At 41.3% G+C, this 16,878-nt stretch overlaps 1 protein-coding gene across 1 annotated transcript in view; it reads left to right on the top strand.

The window, feature by feature from the left end:
* The window catches only part of TRABD2B (TraB domain containing 2B), a 281,339-nt gene that overhangs the window by 243,491 nt on the left and 20,970 nt on the right, over window positions 1-16,878 (top strand). Inside the window, exon 6 of the mRNA XM_051624831.1 lies at window positions 16,198-16,467. Coding sequence (XP_051480791.1) covers window positions 16,198-16,467 — 270 coding nt within the window. The remainder of the gene's footprint in view (window positions 1-16,197; window positions 16,468-16,878) is intronic.

Here is a 16,878-nt window from a genome sequence, read left to right as displayed (position 1 = left end):
CAGCGAGAGCATAATTGCTAATAATTCAGCCTGCAGGAGCTCTTTAACATGCACAAACTACTAAAAAATGAACAGGAAGAAGGGGAGCCAGTGACTTTTTTTCATTGACATTTTAATTTAAAATTCCTTTAAGAATAGTGCATTAAAAGAAAACAGTTGGGGATACAGTTTTCTACATACAAATACACTGACAAGTATGTCTTCCATCTTTCTTGAGTGGTCAGGTGGTCATAAGGACATTCTTCACAGTTTAAATGGGGCTAGAAACCCTCCAAAACAGCATGGTGTTACTGATGGCATGGTCAAATGACTCCTTGCAGGTAGATCTTGTTATGACAAACTATGAAATTTATTTAGACTTTTCTGAATTGCCCCGACAAGTTGAAGTTCACTGTAACATACATATGTGATGTGATCTTGTGCCATTTCTTGTCCACTTCAGTAAAAATAGTCTCACTTCTAAAAATTTACAGTATCTCAGCCATGCCAGTTGGCTTTATGTTGGCCACAACCCAGCTTTGGGTCTGAAATGATTGTGTGAGTGTCCCTTTAGGAGCACCATGGTGAAGGGTCAGACTGAGAAGCATATTTATCAGTGGCTCCTGCTAGATAAACGCTAGTAGTAGGAATGCCAAAAAATGTAAGTTCTTATAAGACTAATAAATTAAGAATGGTGGATGTATGAAGAGCACTTGTCACAGTAAATAACTTAGAAGCCACTATACATTTTCATGTCATAACCATTGAATCATTTTTATGAGAAGTCAAAGTAAATTCATATGTAATCTATGAAGTATGTAAAGAGTTTAATTCATCCAGTAAATCATGTGTTGGGAATAAGGAACCCAGCTCCAGATCAGATATACTTCAGAGAAGCTTTAAGGTTTTAAATCCTTCCACAAGCTAAACTGATCTCCAGAACTTTTGGAGGTTCACCCTTCTCTGGAGCTCATGCTCTGTGCAAGTTAATGTCATGCCAATATGTTTCCCATTTTCTGGGGGTTAAACTGCTGTGTTTGATGACTCAGGATTTCCCAAGAAATCAGCTCAGTCACTCTCTCTGAAGCAGCCTCTGGTGTCTCAGACAATTTGTCTTCTCTTGTGCAGTGATTCATTTCAGAGCAGAGGATCAGCTCTCTTTTTTGCTTCCCACAAAGTTAAATTAATAAAACAAATTTCTATTAGTGGGTGTACACTTCCAAATGCTCCAAATTCCAGGGAGAAAGAAAAATGGACCTGTGAATAGAAATGGAAGGGAGGAAATGTAGATCAGATGCTGTATGTGGGTATAGACACAGTGGCCATAAATTGATATAATGGAAGAACATCCTGAATTAAGACAATTTGCTGCAATTATGGTTGCTAAAAATACAATTTCAGAATTAATACATGCAAATTTATAGAGAAAGACTGGGGTATAGCAAGTATCTGACATAAATTGAATTATCTGTTTGGACCTCCACCTTGACCTCTTGTTCAGGAGAGTCAATGATAGTTGTTCTGCTTTCGAAAACTGGTTCCTTTGCCGTGTCACAGACCTTTGAGCCTCCAGTTGATCAGGGAAAGAACCTGGAGGATTTACCCTATCATGGCTGCTGTAGACTTGGCTATGCCTATCTGTCTACCTCATCTGTAGCCCTACTACAGAACAGAATTTTTCATAAGGAGCAAGAGTTAGCCTGAATTTACAATCAAAATGGTCATAACTCCTCCTGACTTCAGCAATGAAACAGTTGGTCCCACAGGGGACCGGAGTTGGCAGAAGAACTAGATTTGGGGTATTTCCCTTTTCTACTGCTGTATGGGACGTCAAACCATCTCGCATCTCTGCAGTGCCAGTCTCTGCTGGTGGCAACTTGCAAAGGAAGAGAGACCTAATTTGATGCTTTTGTTTGTGGGTAAGAGCACAACAAAACCTTTCTCCACTGACTCCCAGGACACATGTCAAGTCAGGGATACCAAGATTTCCCTGCTACCCTGCAGCAGCTCAGCAGCAAAATTGTATACAGTCTCCGAGTGCTTTGGTATCCTGTGCCCTGTCTGGCCACTAGATTTTAATCTCCTGTCATCTGACCCCAGCTTCACATTTCCAAATTACTCTTGCAAAAATAAAGGCAGTCACAGAAATACCTCTGTCGAGACAACACATCCCTGTTTATGTTTGAACGGCCGATACGGATCTGGAGTCCCCAGCGATCAAAGTGCATATTCAGAGAGATGAGCCCCATGTTGTGTTTGAAGTGAGCACAGCACTTTGAAACAAGGTTGAAGCAGGAATAAATCAGGATGAAGGATGTGGAGCATTAACTACTTTACATGAAATCCCTGCTGGAAAGAGGTGGCCAGTGTTCCAAAGTTTTCCTTGGAGAGTGTTGGTTGCATACCAGCCTGTTTGTGGGAAGCTGAACAGTTCCCTATTGTCCTTAATGTGAAATGCTTCCCAGATAAACACCTTCACTCTCCATTGAAGAAAAATGATACAGCCTGTCCAGAGCTCTAATACAGAGGACTACACTGGGCTCAGTCTCTGCAGAGTTGCTGGTTTCTGTTGGCACTGAGCTTTGCTGAAGGCTGTAGTTCATGTACATGCCAGCATCATTAAGAAAAGACTAAGTTATTGAGTGAGACTGGGATAATCTTCAATGGTTAAATAACATTGTGTGCCAACATCTTTGTGTCTCTGGGTTCATTATAGCCCTGGAATCTAACTTCCGATCTGCAGTAGCTAGAGGAGGTTCACATGGATCTCAAATGCTTTTGTGGTATTGTCCCCTCCTGATTTCTGAAGGGGAAAGAAAAAAATACTAGCTGAAATAAGCTGATATTGATCTCTACAAGGAGAGTAGTAAACCTCTGCTGCTGTAGTGGGTTTAGGTTGTAACATTGCCTGCATTTGTGGCATTTTAAGTCATTTTAAATAATTTTGAGGGATTATTCCTAACACCCACAGAGCCAAGGCATCATGTTCCAGCACAAGAAAGATACAGAAGTCCCTGCATGAACTTTGAAAAGAAAAAGCTGATTTCTGAAATCAGCAGTGCTAAGAATCAAGGCTGTCTAACACTAGGGTGGTACTGGTGGTGGTTTGGTCCAGGTCAGTGTGTGGTTTTTTCTCTGCTTCTCCCATCCTGGCAGATGCAAATCTGAAAGACCTTGTTGTCTCCTCACCTCTGACTCCAGTTTGGGCACAGATGGTTTTGTTGGATGCCTCTTTCCTTCCTCCATAATTCCACCCAGGCTGAAAACCTCTCCCACGTCATTCTAACCATTGGCCTACAGTCAGTGGATGCTATAGATGTACAGATGGGCTTTTTGCCACCATTTTGTCAAAACAAACCTTGCTTGCATTTGTGATAAAGGAATCATCTTTCTTTCCCTAGAGACATACGGTTTCTTGCTAGTGTTAAATTAGAATTTTGCGTGTGTATCAAACTTCTATGTGTAGATTAGTTTTTAGGTTCCATTGACATTTAGCAGGCAGTGAGGTTTTAAACCCCTGAGGCAATTTTAGAAACTTCCCCCTCAAGGAGAAATGACATAGACTTGAAAGAAAGCAGAGCTGACAGAGGTTTTGTTTGTTTGTTTTACACATGCAGCCATGAATTTAGGGCAATTTCTATGTATTCAAGCATTCATACTGATAGCAATCATTGCAGGATGGTCAGCAATTCCCACTCAAATCAGTGAAGGGCAGCAAATAAAGCGCACAGGCAACCAGAAGTGTTTTAAATGAGATGATGGAGCAGGAGACTGATTTTATTTTTTATTCCTTTCACTATTGGGCTGCACTGTCCCTAGTCCATCCCTCTTTACCTACCTTGCCTTTCCAAGAAATCCCTGGTCAGTCTGTGAAAAACAGACCTGATGAGCTTCTATGGGTTTTCTAATCATTGGATTTTGGTATCTAGGGAAGACCTGAGTTCCTACCTGAGCCTTTCCTTGTAAAGCCTGACTCCTTCCTGCTTGTTTTCACATAAATCAGGACATACATGATTTTTTGGTTTCTGTTTTACTTGGGATAATTCAGTTACAACTGGCTGTCAGCTTGAGTCTTACTAGAGCAGGGAGGAGACAGAGGGACAGACATGCATGTGTACAGGGTGTCATTGTTAGCTCAAGAGAAAAGCATTGCTTGAGGAGCCTGTGCTGCTGTGTCTCAGCCAACCTGGTGTGGCAGCCCCAAGTTCTGAGGCTCATGGCAGTGAGATGAGTCAGATGAATCCTTCTGCAGTTTTAATGACAACATCTTACGTGGGCAGCACTTCAGCAGCATGAGGTGGCAGTTTTGCAGTCTATCCCACGCTTGTCTGCCCGCAATGCTCCCATGGCCCCACCAGCAGAGCATCTCTGGATCTTTGCTGTATTTCTTCTCACTATCTTCATGCAAGATGAGGAGTCATCTCCGTGGGTGGGTGGAAAATTGGGGCATAAAGAGGTTTTTAACTCCCTGAGGGAAACAATGACAGCGCAGCTAGTTTAGTGTCAGCTGAACTACTAAACCCTAAACCACTGGACAATCCCTCCTCTGGATTTTATTTGGGCAACTGTCAAGCCAGGAGAGCTGTAAAAGCACTGGCAGGGCTGTGCTGCTCTGAATACATACAATATATGCATAAGACACAACCTGGCCACAGTGGAGCATGATGCAGAGGTCATCTGGGTCTCCTTCCCAGTGCTTGAGACTCACCCACTCCTCTCATCCCTTCCTTCTACAGATGTTTCCAGTGTGGAGCTGCTTCCAGTGAAAGCAGATGATGTGTATGGGCTTTCTATGTCTGTGGTTAGTGTTGCCTGGTACATGCCTGTCAATCTCACACTTTTGGTATGGAGTCTTCACCTATCCAGGACTGATCTTAGCTGCCAGGTTAGACTGTGACAGCGGGGCAAAAAAAGAGGCAAAGGATTTATGTATCTGACACCAACATAAACTGAGCTTTACTGTGCAGAGAACATAAAAGAATATAGGGTTCCCTAGGGGCCCTTTTGGCTAAGGCAGCACCTCTGACCTGTGCTGCAAATCCAACACTTACAGTGGAAGGTGGTTTGAGCCAGAGAGGAGACCTTGCTGATTATAAGATTAAGTCCTTCCAGGAGAGGTAGCAAGGAGTGATAGTCGGTGTGGATTAAGAAGAAGTGGTAAAAGCTGAGTGAAGGTTGGAAGCACAGAAGTTGAGCCCGTGCTCCTCCAGACCTTTTGAAAATGAAGTGTGTAGGGTCAAGTTGCAGAAACAGCCTAATCCCATTAAGTTGGTAAAAGGACAGGCAGTTCACTTTAGTAATATATATTAAAAATGCCTGATTTTAAATTGCCAAATTGTTCTGAGAATAGAAGAATGATTTTGAAATAAAAAGCACTCTGCAAGCAAAGGGTTATTGATTTCTCTGTAGTCTGACTTGTATTACAGCACCAACTCAGGAGAAGTCCTAGTTTGGCCACTCTTAAGGGATTCCAGCTTTGTGCAGTGATAAGAAGCTAACGTGATTGCTAGAAGCTGTGCCAGATGCCAGGCATAGTTTTAATGAATCTCTGATGGCTGTTGGACTTGTGATATTACATGCTTTCCAGTAGCTAGGCAGTGCTGCAAATGCTGGGCTGTGGTACCCTCTCAAAAAACTGGCACTTAGATAAAGCTTTTCCAGGCACACAAACAAACACAGACTAAGAAAATGTACATGCACGTACAATGGAGGGTGGAGGCTTCCAAACTGTCTTACTGTGCCCTGGGGAGCAGTAGAACAAGTGGTTTTCATTTTCCTGGTGTTTCATTTACTGCTGTGTGGGGTTCTCTTCGTGGTAGGAGAGCTGGGCGTGATATCTAGTTTTGTGTATGTTTGTGTGTGTCTGTGTTTCTAAACAGTTTATGTAGAATTTAGGTCTACTCAAGCTTGTGACAAGAGCCATTTGTCATTCATGTTCACAAAGCACCCCCAGTGAAAGTATCAACCACTGCCAATCCCCAGTGTAATTTTTTTTTTTTTTTTTCCTTGACAAATCTGTACAGATTGCTTGAAAGGAACCTAAGAATCTTGATATCTCTCTGGTCAAGGAAGCTAATTGACCCAACTCTTCTACTGGGACAGTAGAAAGCCCCTGGTAGCCATTCTTGGACATTGACTCCCTTTCCTCCACTGGAAGATGTCTGGCACCAGAATTGCTCTCCTCCCCCTTTTCGGATTGTTATTAGGGGACCTAAGTAGACTTCCATGACTGCTGGTGGCCAGTGCTAGCCACTTATATGCAGGAGGAAGCACTGCCTTTATGCACATCCTCCTTCTGTGTTTTTTAGCTGTGTTGTTAACTCCTTGGAGTAGCTGAACTCCCAGAGCTCCATCACAATGAAGTCTTCAGCAAAGGAAGGCTGCAAAGACCCTCAATTTTGTACCACTGAGTGTCATTGTATCCTCATGATGTTCTGGCTGTTTCTGTCTGTTATCATCATGAACCACTCACTTGTCAGCTTGCTGAGATGGAGCTATTTGATGTGTTCATAGTTTATTTCTGGGATTCTGAAAGGTACCATCATAATAATAATAATAATAATGGACATTGCAATGAATGAGAGATATTTTCCAGGGTCAGTGCAAGTTTTCCTGTTCTAAGAGAAGTCCTGGGCCCTGTTGTTTGTTACTAGTCAGTGGGAGTTCATTAAAAATCAATCTTTCTTGTAGCCCCAGATGCCTCCTACATATTCAATCTCTGTAGTTCAAGGTCTAATCTCATAGGTTTCAATTAACAATGAAAAAAAGAGCATATAAAACATTATTTTCTTCCTTAAGGATTCAGCAGCAATGTGCATGCTTTGTTAATGAAGAATTTTAATGAAGGATGGATTTGTCAGAAAGAAAGTAGTGTTTAATACAAGCAGTTTCATCAGCATGATCTAATGCAGAGATGGAACCCAGGTGAAACCAGGCTAATATGTAGAGTGAGCTTATGTGAAGCCCAGTAATGTGGGAGTTGATAGAACAGCAGTAAGATGTTAAAGCAGGTGGAGTTTGGAGGAAGAACTCTCCTGCCTTCATTAGGGCTCTGTCCATTGCCACACAGTGCAAATGCTCACAGACAGGCTGAAGTGTTGTCTGAATAGGGTTTCTGACAACTGTTTTGTTCTTTTCTTGGAAACACTCAGGCCCTGTGATAAAAACAGTGCCAAAGGGCTACAGCAATATTTTGGAGAAAGGCCGACTGGCTCCATGTTCCTTTTTTTAGCTCAGCAGCCATCAGTGGCTGAGCAGATCAGATGTTTTACAGTGTCATCTACAGAGAGGAAAAGTGGATTTAGTGTAAGAGATGTGGGATCTCTTGCAGGCAAGGTCTTCTAATGGCTCTTTGGTTCCACACTTCTGCGTATTGCTCAGTTTAAGTGGTCCATGTCTCTCTCTTTCTAGTGATAGCAGCTACTTATGTGCCTACACTATCTGTCATCTTGCAATTGTAAGAGCCTGGACTGAACCAGGCACTTAAGGAAGACAAGTTGCCGTGCTTGTACATATTTGTGATCCAACCAGTATCTCATTTCTGCCAGGGCCCAGCTTCAAGAGCACAAGAGAGAAGTGCAGGAAACAGCACCAGGCATACACTGAATAATCTGCCCTTAGTTTGAGACTGAAGTCAGTGAAAATGTTGTAGTTCCTCAAGCCAGGGACCTTGCTTAGTTGATGTCTCTGTAGAGCATTTATTTTTAAGATGTGGTGGGAAATACAGACTCCTGCAGGTGTTTCTTCTCTCCAGATGATCCAGCAGAGACAGGAAACCAGTTTCCAAAAGAGACAATCTGGTAGCAGAATTCAATTTGGATTGTAAATGGGTAAGATACAGGCAACAATTGTGTGTTAGCTGTAATTCAACTGAGGAATCAAAACTGAGCAACCAGTTTGTCAGTCAGCTCCTTAGTCTTAAATCCTCTCTGGATGACAACTACTGGGACAGAACCAAAAGCATTCATACTTTCTTTTCTATGCTTAAACTGAGGTCAGAAATGGTTTGGGAATAACACCACAGGAGATGAGAATAGGTTTGCAACTGAGTGAGTAAACCTGCATTTACACATGGCTGTAGAGCTCAGTGTTCCAAAAGCTGGTGATGCCTAGAGAGAAGCAGCCAGCCATAGGCATCAGGATCTCCACTGGCTTAAAATGGAAGTAAGAGAGAGACAAGTTTGTTGAGTATTTCTAGTTCAGTTGTGGCAGCTGGAGGAGAATGAAGGATTTGTTCAGCCCTCGATTTGCTTTCTTGTCACTGGAGTCTGAGATCATAAGTAATGATGAGATGAGATGTTGGCATTTGGTCACCACTGTCCAGTTTCTCAGAAACTGCCGAAACCACCATAAATAAGCTGTAGAATCAGAAATGGCCCCAAACCTAAGTCCAAACCAAAACTCTGGAAATGTCACAGTTAGACCTGAAGAAACTTGGTGTTGCAGATTGGGCCAAACTGGCTAAGAATTTTAGACTTAGCAGAACCTGTTGAATGATGGAGGTTAATTCCCAGCACCTGAAAAATCTGCTGTGTATAATTAACATGACAACACCTCGAAGAAACATAGAAAGATTAGAGACTTTATAAAGAGGAAACAGAGATTACATTGCCCGGTATAAGTCCACCATTGTTCTTTATTAAAGCAATATATATGTATTTATTAAAAAGTTATTAAAAGGAAAGAGCTATATATTTACTCTTGTTCCTAATGGTTTTCAAACAATAATAGGAAAAAAATGTGTGGCATAAAGCTTGAAAATATTCCAGTTGATAAAAGTGCAACCCTACAATCTTATTTTGCACTTTAGATTCATCAGAAAACCTGCGTATTCTTGGTAAATTTGGACAGAAGTCATGATTTCCAGTCCAGAGGTAATGCTGATACTCCAACATTTGTTTCTGTCCAAAATCAGGAAGGAAAAGCAGAAATACTGAAAATTCACAGCAGAGTCAGTCCTCAAAGTGGATTAGAAGATGCTGAAACATTTCAGCTAGTTTTATGTGTCAAGTTTTTCAGTGATGCACGGACATACAGGAGTTGTAATTTAAATGTGAAGCCTTTTCTCTCCTCTGTGAAGCAGACTTCCAGAATGAACCAGATGTCCCAGGACAGCTGCTATGTGCTTCTGTGTTGAACCAGGATGTTTAAGCAGAAAAGGGCCCACCTCACTCTGTGGAATAGGTGTTCTGTCCAAGGAGCTTTAAGTACAACTTCCATAAGCCAGTGAGGCACCAAAGGCAGCTCTATTATTAGTATTTTGCTTAAATCAAACTGGCAGAAACAGGCAGAAACAGCTTAGCAATAAATTGGTGTGGTGATAGTAAGCCAGAGAAGATTTAGGGAATAGAGGGTAAGGTGAGGCTTTCTGTGCCATAAGCAGAGAAGGTTCTTACTTGCTGTTAACATAGAAGATGGAAGCAAGACTGGAGAGCTGACCCATCCTTCCTTTGTGAGCACAGCCCATCTTCTGAGGCTGGGGTGTGCAGCTCACACAGTTTATACTAAAGATACATGAACAAAGGCTTATTTAGTTCAAGAATTGAACCAAAAAGTTGAGAAAAGGAAATAAGTTTGGAGCATTCTGAAGTGGACCAGTTTGAGGTTATTTTTTTAAGGCAAGGGTTGGGTTTTGTTGTGTTTTTTGTCTTTTTTATGTATTAGTTGGGTTTTTCTTTTTAATTGAGATCAATTTGTAAACAAAAAAGGCCACTTCATAGCATTTAAGTCTTTGAAAATAGAAGACTAAAAAATAAAATGCAAAGCTTTGTTCAGAACATGCTGAAATGAAACATTCTGAGTTTTCTGAAATAAAAGAATTCATATGAAAATGTGGAAATGGCACATTACAAATGTTTCAGCTGTCCTCTCTTTTTCTTTTTTCTATTTTTTCAGCAAATTCAGCTGCTCAAGCTGCAGAAAGTTTGTCTTTCTTCTCCTCCCTAAGTTCAGCTCCACTTTTAATGAAATGAAATGGATAACAAAAATTTTACTCCTCTTATTTTATAGTTTTTCAGACTGGGAAGAGAAATATCACCATCTGTAGGAATATCTTGACCTCTCAAACTTTTCACTTCATTTATGCACAGACTTGAGGTTTTGCATATATATATGTATATAATGAGGACCAAATTCCCTTTTAAACTAAGGCCACAGTCCTTGAACAACAACAGTTCTTCCCAGAGAAATAGACTGACATGAATTCTGAGTCCAGAGATACCATCCAAGTTTGGGGTGGACTGTAATCTAATTCAACTGCTTAATTTAATTTAACTGCTCATGAGATGTAGCTGACTCTGGTGCAAAAATTAAAAAAAAACAACTTTGTTTCCTAATTCTGTTAAGAAATAGAAATGCTTTGACTTTAGTGTACAAGCCTAAGGCGACTGCGTCCTAAATAAAATAACCTCATTATAAATTAGGTCAATCAGATGAGTGAATAATCAGGGATTTCACAGGTCTTCTCTTTTGCTGTCTCTTGAGCCCAGATTCATCCTCAGTGTTTTACAGGACTTACCTGAAGCAGTTCAGATAATTGTGGTGAGAATCTAATTCTCCTACTTCTTCTTTGAAAACAATTTATATGTATATGCTTTCATCTTGGAGGAGATGAACTCCACACTGGTCTGAACTGGTTTCACCTGGTTATGTGAGAGACCTTGGTCTAAATCCATACTTTACATCACTAGTCAGAGGCCCTGTGAGCTATGCAGGGTGGGTTAGGATTTCTGCCTGGTTTTTTCTCTTCTCCTTTTGTTTGCTGCTTCTCCCAAGAGCTTGGAAAATCTCCGTTTTGTCCTAGAATGGAAGAGGAAAAAAAAATATAAAACTTGTGGGACAGGACTTTGTGGTGCCCGTACTGTGGGTGTGCGTGGCTGCTCTTGCTGAGAGAGGCGTGAGGGGAAAAAAAAAAAGCAAGAAGCAGATGTCTCTGTGGCCTGTGGCAAGGGGAGCAAGGCTGCCTGGGATAGACTGACAAATTCCTGCCTTGACGAAGACTTCCAGACTGGAGTTTACGAGAATCCGTCTACAATAAAATACTCTTAACTTAGTGTCTGACTGTCATCCGGGCGCATCCCAAGAACGGTGGCATGAGGCTAGAGCTGCCACATCACACATTCCTTGCTATCACCACAGCTGCTCTCTTGATGAAACCAAATCTTTCCTTGTTTGACTGTTCTGAGAATTGAAGCAAGAAAACCTCAGGGATGTTGCTGTCCTTGGAAGCTCATGCAAAGCGTGGCAGCCTTCTGAGCAAAACTTTTCCATCTCTTGCACTACAAAGACAAGATGTAAACACCAAATTGGCAAACTTGAATTGTAGAAGATTCTGCTCATATCTGAGGGAAGGGAAACCTTACTGCAAGATTGCCGAAACAAACAGATCGATGATTTAGTTGTGTGGAAGATGTATATGGTCAGCAATGGCATGTCCTCTCTTGTGAGCAAATTTCTGGCCCTGCTTAAACCCTGGGGAGGCTTGATAGGACTTATCCCAAACACTGTTAGCATTACTCCAGCAGGGACAGAGGGCAGAAGTATATTAGTGGGATCTGCCCTGCCTGGTGTTCCCCTCAGACAAACATCAGTGAATCAATGTTGGAGAGATCCCTATTGGTGGACAAGGTGTGGTGCAAGGTGTACTGTTAGCACCACGCAGCCTCCACAGGTAGGGACAGGCAGGTTATTTGCAAGGGTTGTTCAGAGCAAGAATGAAACATGGATGACCTGATTCCTCCTACAGAGAAGGTTATCAAGCTCAGAGATGGTCATGGCCCTCTGAGTGGCAAAAATTGGACATCTGGTGGGAGGGGAAGGAAAATGCTTGCCTGGCAGGGAGAAAGGCATGGCCAGACTACCAGGTGACTTGGGGTTGAATGAAGCTGGGACCTGGGCAATTTTAAGCCTGGTAATTATGAAAAGAAGCTGTTACAGGACTCCATGATGTCAATACAATTTTTCTGACAGGATCCACTCAATAGCCCTAGCAAATCCTGATGATGAGTCTATTTTCTATTGTCAGTGCCAGCCCAGAGCAACACTAGACACCACAAGTCAGAGAAAGAAGTGCTGAGACAGCCCGATGGGGCACACAACTCAGCCTAAACTACATGTGTGTTTTGTTTGTTGTTTTAATTCTTGAAAAGATTTAGAAGATGGCAAATTTCACCAGAAGTGAAACAAAACCACAAGGGTCTTTGTCTGTGGATTAAGTGTTTTCAAGAAGTAGCAAGAATAAATGTTTTCCTGTTTTCACTCTGTGTTTTCTACCTTAGGACCAAGACATGTAGAATATTTGCTGATACTCCCATTTTTTCTTCTTTGGACTGTTATTTCAGAGAACTTGTTTTGCAGAACATCCCAGGGAGAGAATTTAAGGTCAGAGATGAGGAAAACCCACCTAAGGGCCTGAAATACTTTTAGTTTCTCAAAGACCACCCTGTGTGGATATGATAGATTTTTAAATGGGTGGAACCTCTAAGCCTGGAGTTGTATCAAGTTATTCAAGAAAAATCTCTGAGATCTTTGTCTGGACCAAGATATTTGGGTGGTACTTTCTCACTCTTTCTTCAGAAGAAGCACTGTGGCTCCACAAACTGAAAAATAGCTCTGTTTTTTCTCTGGCTTTAAAAATAACTGTGTATCTTGAAAAGCTGTCTCAGCAGTAGTGAAGGAGGGAAAAAAAGTGTATTCTATCCCCATGGTTTCTGCAGTGCAGCTGTGCTAACAGTCTGCATTGACATTGAAACCAAAGGAAAGGCACTAAAATAGTCCATAAAATGATCAGCTGAATTTAGCAATACAGCTTCCCATGATGGGGAGATGTTTTGTCCAGGTATCCTTTTGCAGATGGGAGGGTTTTGTCCCTTTGTGGGTTTTTTTAAGGGCAAAAAAAAATATCCAGAATATGAATACATATTCTATCCCTTTGCCTTAGTACATTTTTTAAATAAAATCAATAGGAAAGTTGTCTTCTGATAGGAAGTCCTACCATACTTGGAATAAAAAATCTTAAACTAGTCTTACAATATATTTGTATTAAATATCTGTATTCTGTGAGATCATTTTTTTTTTGTTTTCTTCAGGTAGAAAGTCTGTAGGATGATGATCAAATTTGAAAACAACCAGCTCTCTAGGTGTATTAAATCAGTGTTAAAAAAATTCTTATTTTTGAAAGAAGCAAGCAAGAATCAATGTAGAGCCTCCAGTAGTCCCTCCTAGGTCTTGGGGTAATTATTAGTAGTACAGGAATAATGGAACAAATATTGACCAAATGTAATATGTAGTTGCCACAGTGGAGCTGTTCTCTGTGTTGACTCTGAAATACAAGTGGTTAGTTTATAATCCCCTTTAGGTTACAACATTTTAACATTTCTTCAGTGTTTATTTATTCTCTTCCCAGAGAAAGTTCTGAAATATAGAGTTTACAACCTGTGGCTCATGTGATGGTAGTGGGAACAATTAAGCTAGAAGCTTTCAAAGCCACCACTGGGATTTTGATGCCCAAACTCATTAATTTTAATAAGAAGTGAGCTGCCAGTCATCTTAAGTGGTTTCTAAAATCTCAACCCATAAAAACACCTCACTATTGGGTCCAGTTTAGTAGGAGCTCAGAGCAAGGTAAACACGTGGAACAAAATAGTAGGTGTTAAAAGGTGGAAAGTGTATGTTCAGATGTCTCTAAGACCATTCAGGGAACAAAATGGTGCCCCCAGCTATGAGCTGGCAGATTTGGGCTGACATGGGGGCTGCTCCTACCCTTCAGTGAGTGTCTCAGGGAATTACTAACTGATCAGAACATGAGGCACGGTTTTGATGGCAAGGAGAAGAAAGTCAGTGGAAACAGAAATCTTGGCAACAGCTCAGTTCCAGCTGTGGTGATCACTTTGTTTGTCTACTTTGGGCTCTCGCTTCTGCTCCATGTTCATGCCTTTTTAACATGTTTCTGCCTGCAGCAGCTTTGTGGCCAGGGTAGTGCTCTCCATCCCGTGTGCAGATGGACTGCTGGGTTGCAGAAAGACCTGAGTGAATTCACACCAGCTAGTGAAGAGCAGAGATATCCAGAGCAGTACAAGAACAAGCTGTCTTTGGGCAGTATCACTGATCTTGCATTCCAGTTGCTTTGGCATAAGTGCAGCAGGCAATGAGCCCAGGACCTTCTTGCCACCCATTGCTGCCTGCTGCAGTTACCCACACGGTGCTGTAGATGTTTGGTGAAGGTTCTTCCTACCTGTCTAACCTGTCCTATCCAACTTGACACTGTGTTATCTTCCAAGCTGCTAAATGGCTGCAGTTGCATGTTGATAATTCACTAATCTACCATCATGATTAGATAAAAATTAAGAACTGTTCTCTGTGGCCTGAGAACCTACCCAATGCAAACCTGTGAGAGCCTTTCCTTTTATGTGAGTCTGGAGATGGCTTCACTTCAGCCATGAGCCTATGTCAAAGCCTAAGTCTTGAAGGCTTTGGAGAGCACCAAGATCTCTCCAAGTTGCTGCACTGATGAAAATTCATTTTCAACAGGAATTATGGAAGAAATTCTTAATGGGGGAGAAACATCCAGAACTGGCAGATCTCTCTGTGGTGTAAAAGACAATGGAATGAGTATGAATGAGTTTGAAAAGGACTCACTTGAGAGTCTGAATGCTTGGAAAAAGAGGAAAAATACAGGATTTTCTTCTGTCTTTTATTAATGAAAGCAACCTTGGAGAATTTTAGAATTAGTTTAAACACGCATCTTTCTTTTCTGTATCTGTCAAATGATCTCTGAGAACTTCACTAATGTTGGCTGAGAGTGACAAAGTTACTGTAGTTTTTTGCCTGTGAGTCTCATAGTAGCAACAATTAATTATCAGTAGCTATTGGAAGGACCTTTGGGTGAAACATGATGCAGTGGAAAGAGAGATGGCCATCTTGACTGTTATTATACTGGACTTCCAAAAATTTAGAAAGAAAAAAAAAGCTGCCATTAGTAGTAGATGTGACTTCTTTGGAAGAGAACAAAATGTTCTATAAATGAAACATGTGGTTTTACTTGCAGCACATTTTGTACATTGTCACCAATGAAGTTTAGGGGGTTTTATTACTTTTTCATTAAAATGTCTTACTGGTTTCACTCAGGAGGCAAAACTTTTCACGTGGCTTTAATTGTTTCTGTCATAAAAGTCATAGCATCCATGTAATAGAAATAGTTTTGCAGACCACAGCTTCATATTGCCTATTAATTTTATTTCATTTTCTGTACCTACAACTCATTGGATCATCCCAGAGACAGAAAAAGCTCCTCTCTTGCAATTAAGACCAAAGAGGAACTTCTGCTGAAGTTAGGCAAAAAAACCCCCACTTTGTCTCAGTACTGGTTTATTAAAGATTTTTGTTTCAGATATCTTCACTCACAAATATAAGTTCACATGGCTGCATATCAAAGGAGAGAGTTTGTTTTGACTTTTTTCTAAAATTAGTGAAACTCTAGAAGATGAAAACAATAAAAGGCCTTTTTCTGCATATTTCCAGTCAGATGCAAGAGGTGGTAGTATTTCAAGAAAGAGTGAGGACTTCTGGCAGTATTGTTTCAAGGTGGCTTTGGACAGGCCATTTACCCTCTTTTTTGCTTCATTTCTCCACTACACAAAACTATTAGAGTTCAGGTTTCGCCTACCCCATCCCAGCAGCCTGGCTCTTCAACCCTGCTTCTGTCCTCAGTCTGGACTTCACAGCCACCAATCCTGATTCACATGGAAAAGCATAATTATTGTTGTAGTCAAAATAATGACTTGTTTTCTATAGATGGTATTCAAAGTTGGAAGGAAAAAAAAAAAAAAAAAGGGTGGGGGAAATTAGTGTCATCTCATTAATTTAGGATCAGCTTCTCTTATGCTTTCTGTTTTCCTCTGGGAGAGTCACAGTTTTGCCATGTAACCTTCAGCCCAGCAGGAGAGGTGATGCTGACCCCTACCACAGGCTCTAAAGCCTGTAAGAAGTAATTAAAACACCACCAAACAGCAATAGCTGATCAACTGCCTTTCCTCCTGTTTTTAGTTTAGTGTCTATTTGAAAGCTTGCTAGGAAAAGGCCACTGCTGTCTTCAGCTGCTGCCCCAGAGCAAAGTCTTTCTCCTTGGACACCCTGTCAGTAGTTAGGAGCACCCACCATGTACTGCAGTCCTCTGCTTTCACTTTTTTTTAATGTGAAATGTTTAAATGTTGTGTTTTGCAGTTCAAGGATGACAAAGACAAGACCAGCCTTGGAAGGGTCCTCAGCAACAGCCCTGCCTGCTATCCAGCTTTCTGAGCAGGTCCCACTGATGTCTCCTTCCCTGAAGCCCCTGCAGGTGGATGAAGAAGACAGCCTGTCTCCTCACCTCCTGTTGCCAGATAGTATCAGCCAGCTGGAAGAGTTTGGCAGGCAGAAGAAATGGCACAAGAAGCAGCACAAACAGCATCGCCAGAGGCAGTTCAATGACCTCTGGGTTCGGATAGAAGACAGGTGAGTCATCACTTTCAGCATCACTGTCCTCTTCCTGCTGTTTCCTAACAAGTTGCTCTTTACAAATCCCAGCTCTTGTTGACTAGACCATGAGGAGGGTTGGAAAAAGGGTAGATGGGAGAGACAGGGAGGATGGTGATGTTTTCGGAGCCTAGGGAAGACCTAGGAGGAAAGCTCATAGGCAAATTTCATCTAAAAGTAAAGAGGAAAAGAAAAGTAAATGCTTAAAATATTAAAAATATGTAGAAACAAAGACTTGTCAGAGTAAAAACAGGAACAGAAATTACAATGGGAAATATTCTGTGTTTGTCCTCTGTCTTCCAGTAGTGATTTTCCAATTCCAGTTTTCAGCCCAAAGATTTCCCCATTTTCCAACCATGCAGAATATTCCTGGGAGTTTTTAAGATTCTA

The sequence above is a fragment of the Apus apus genome, chromosome 7 (genome assembly GCF_020740795.1).
Source record: "Apus apus isolate bApuApu2 chromosome 7, bApuApu2.pri.cur, whole genome shotgun sequence".
NCBI classification, from domain to species: Eukaryota; Metazoa; Chordata; class Aves; order Apodiformes; family Apodidae; genus Apus; species Apus apus.
This window is presented reverse-complemented; position numbering and strand designations above follow the sequence as displayed.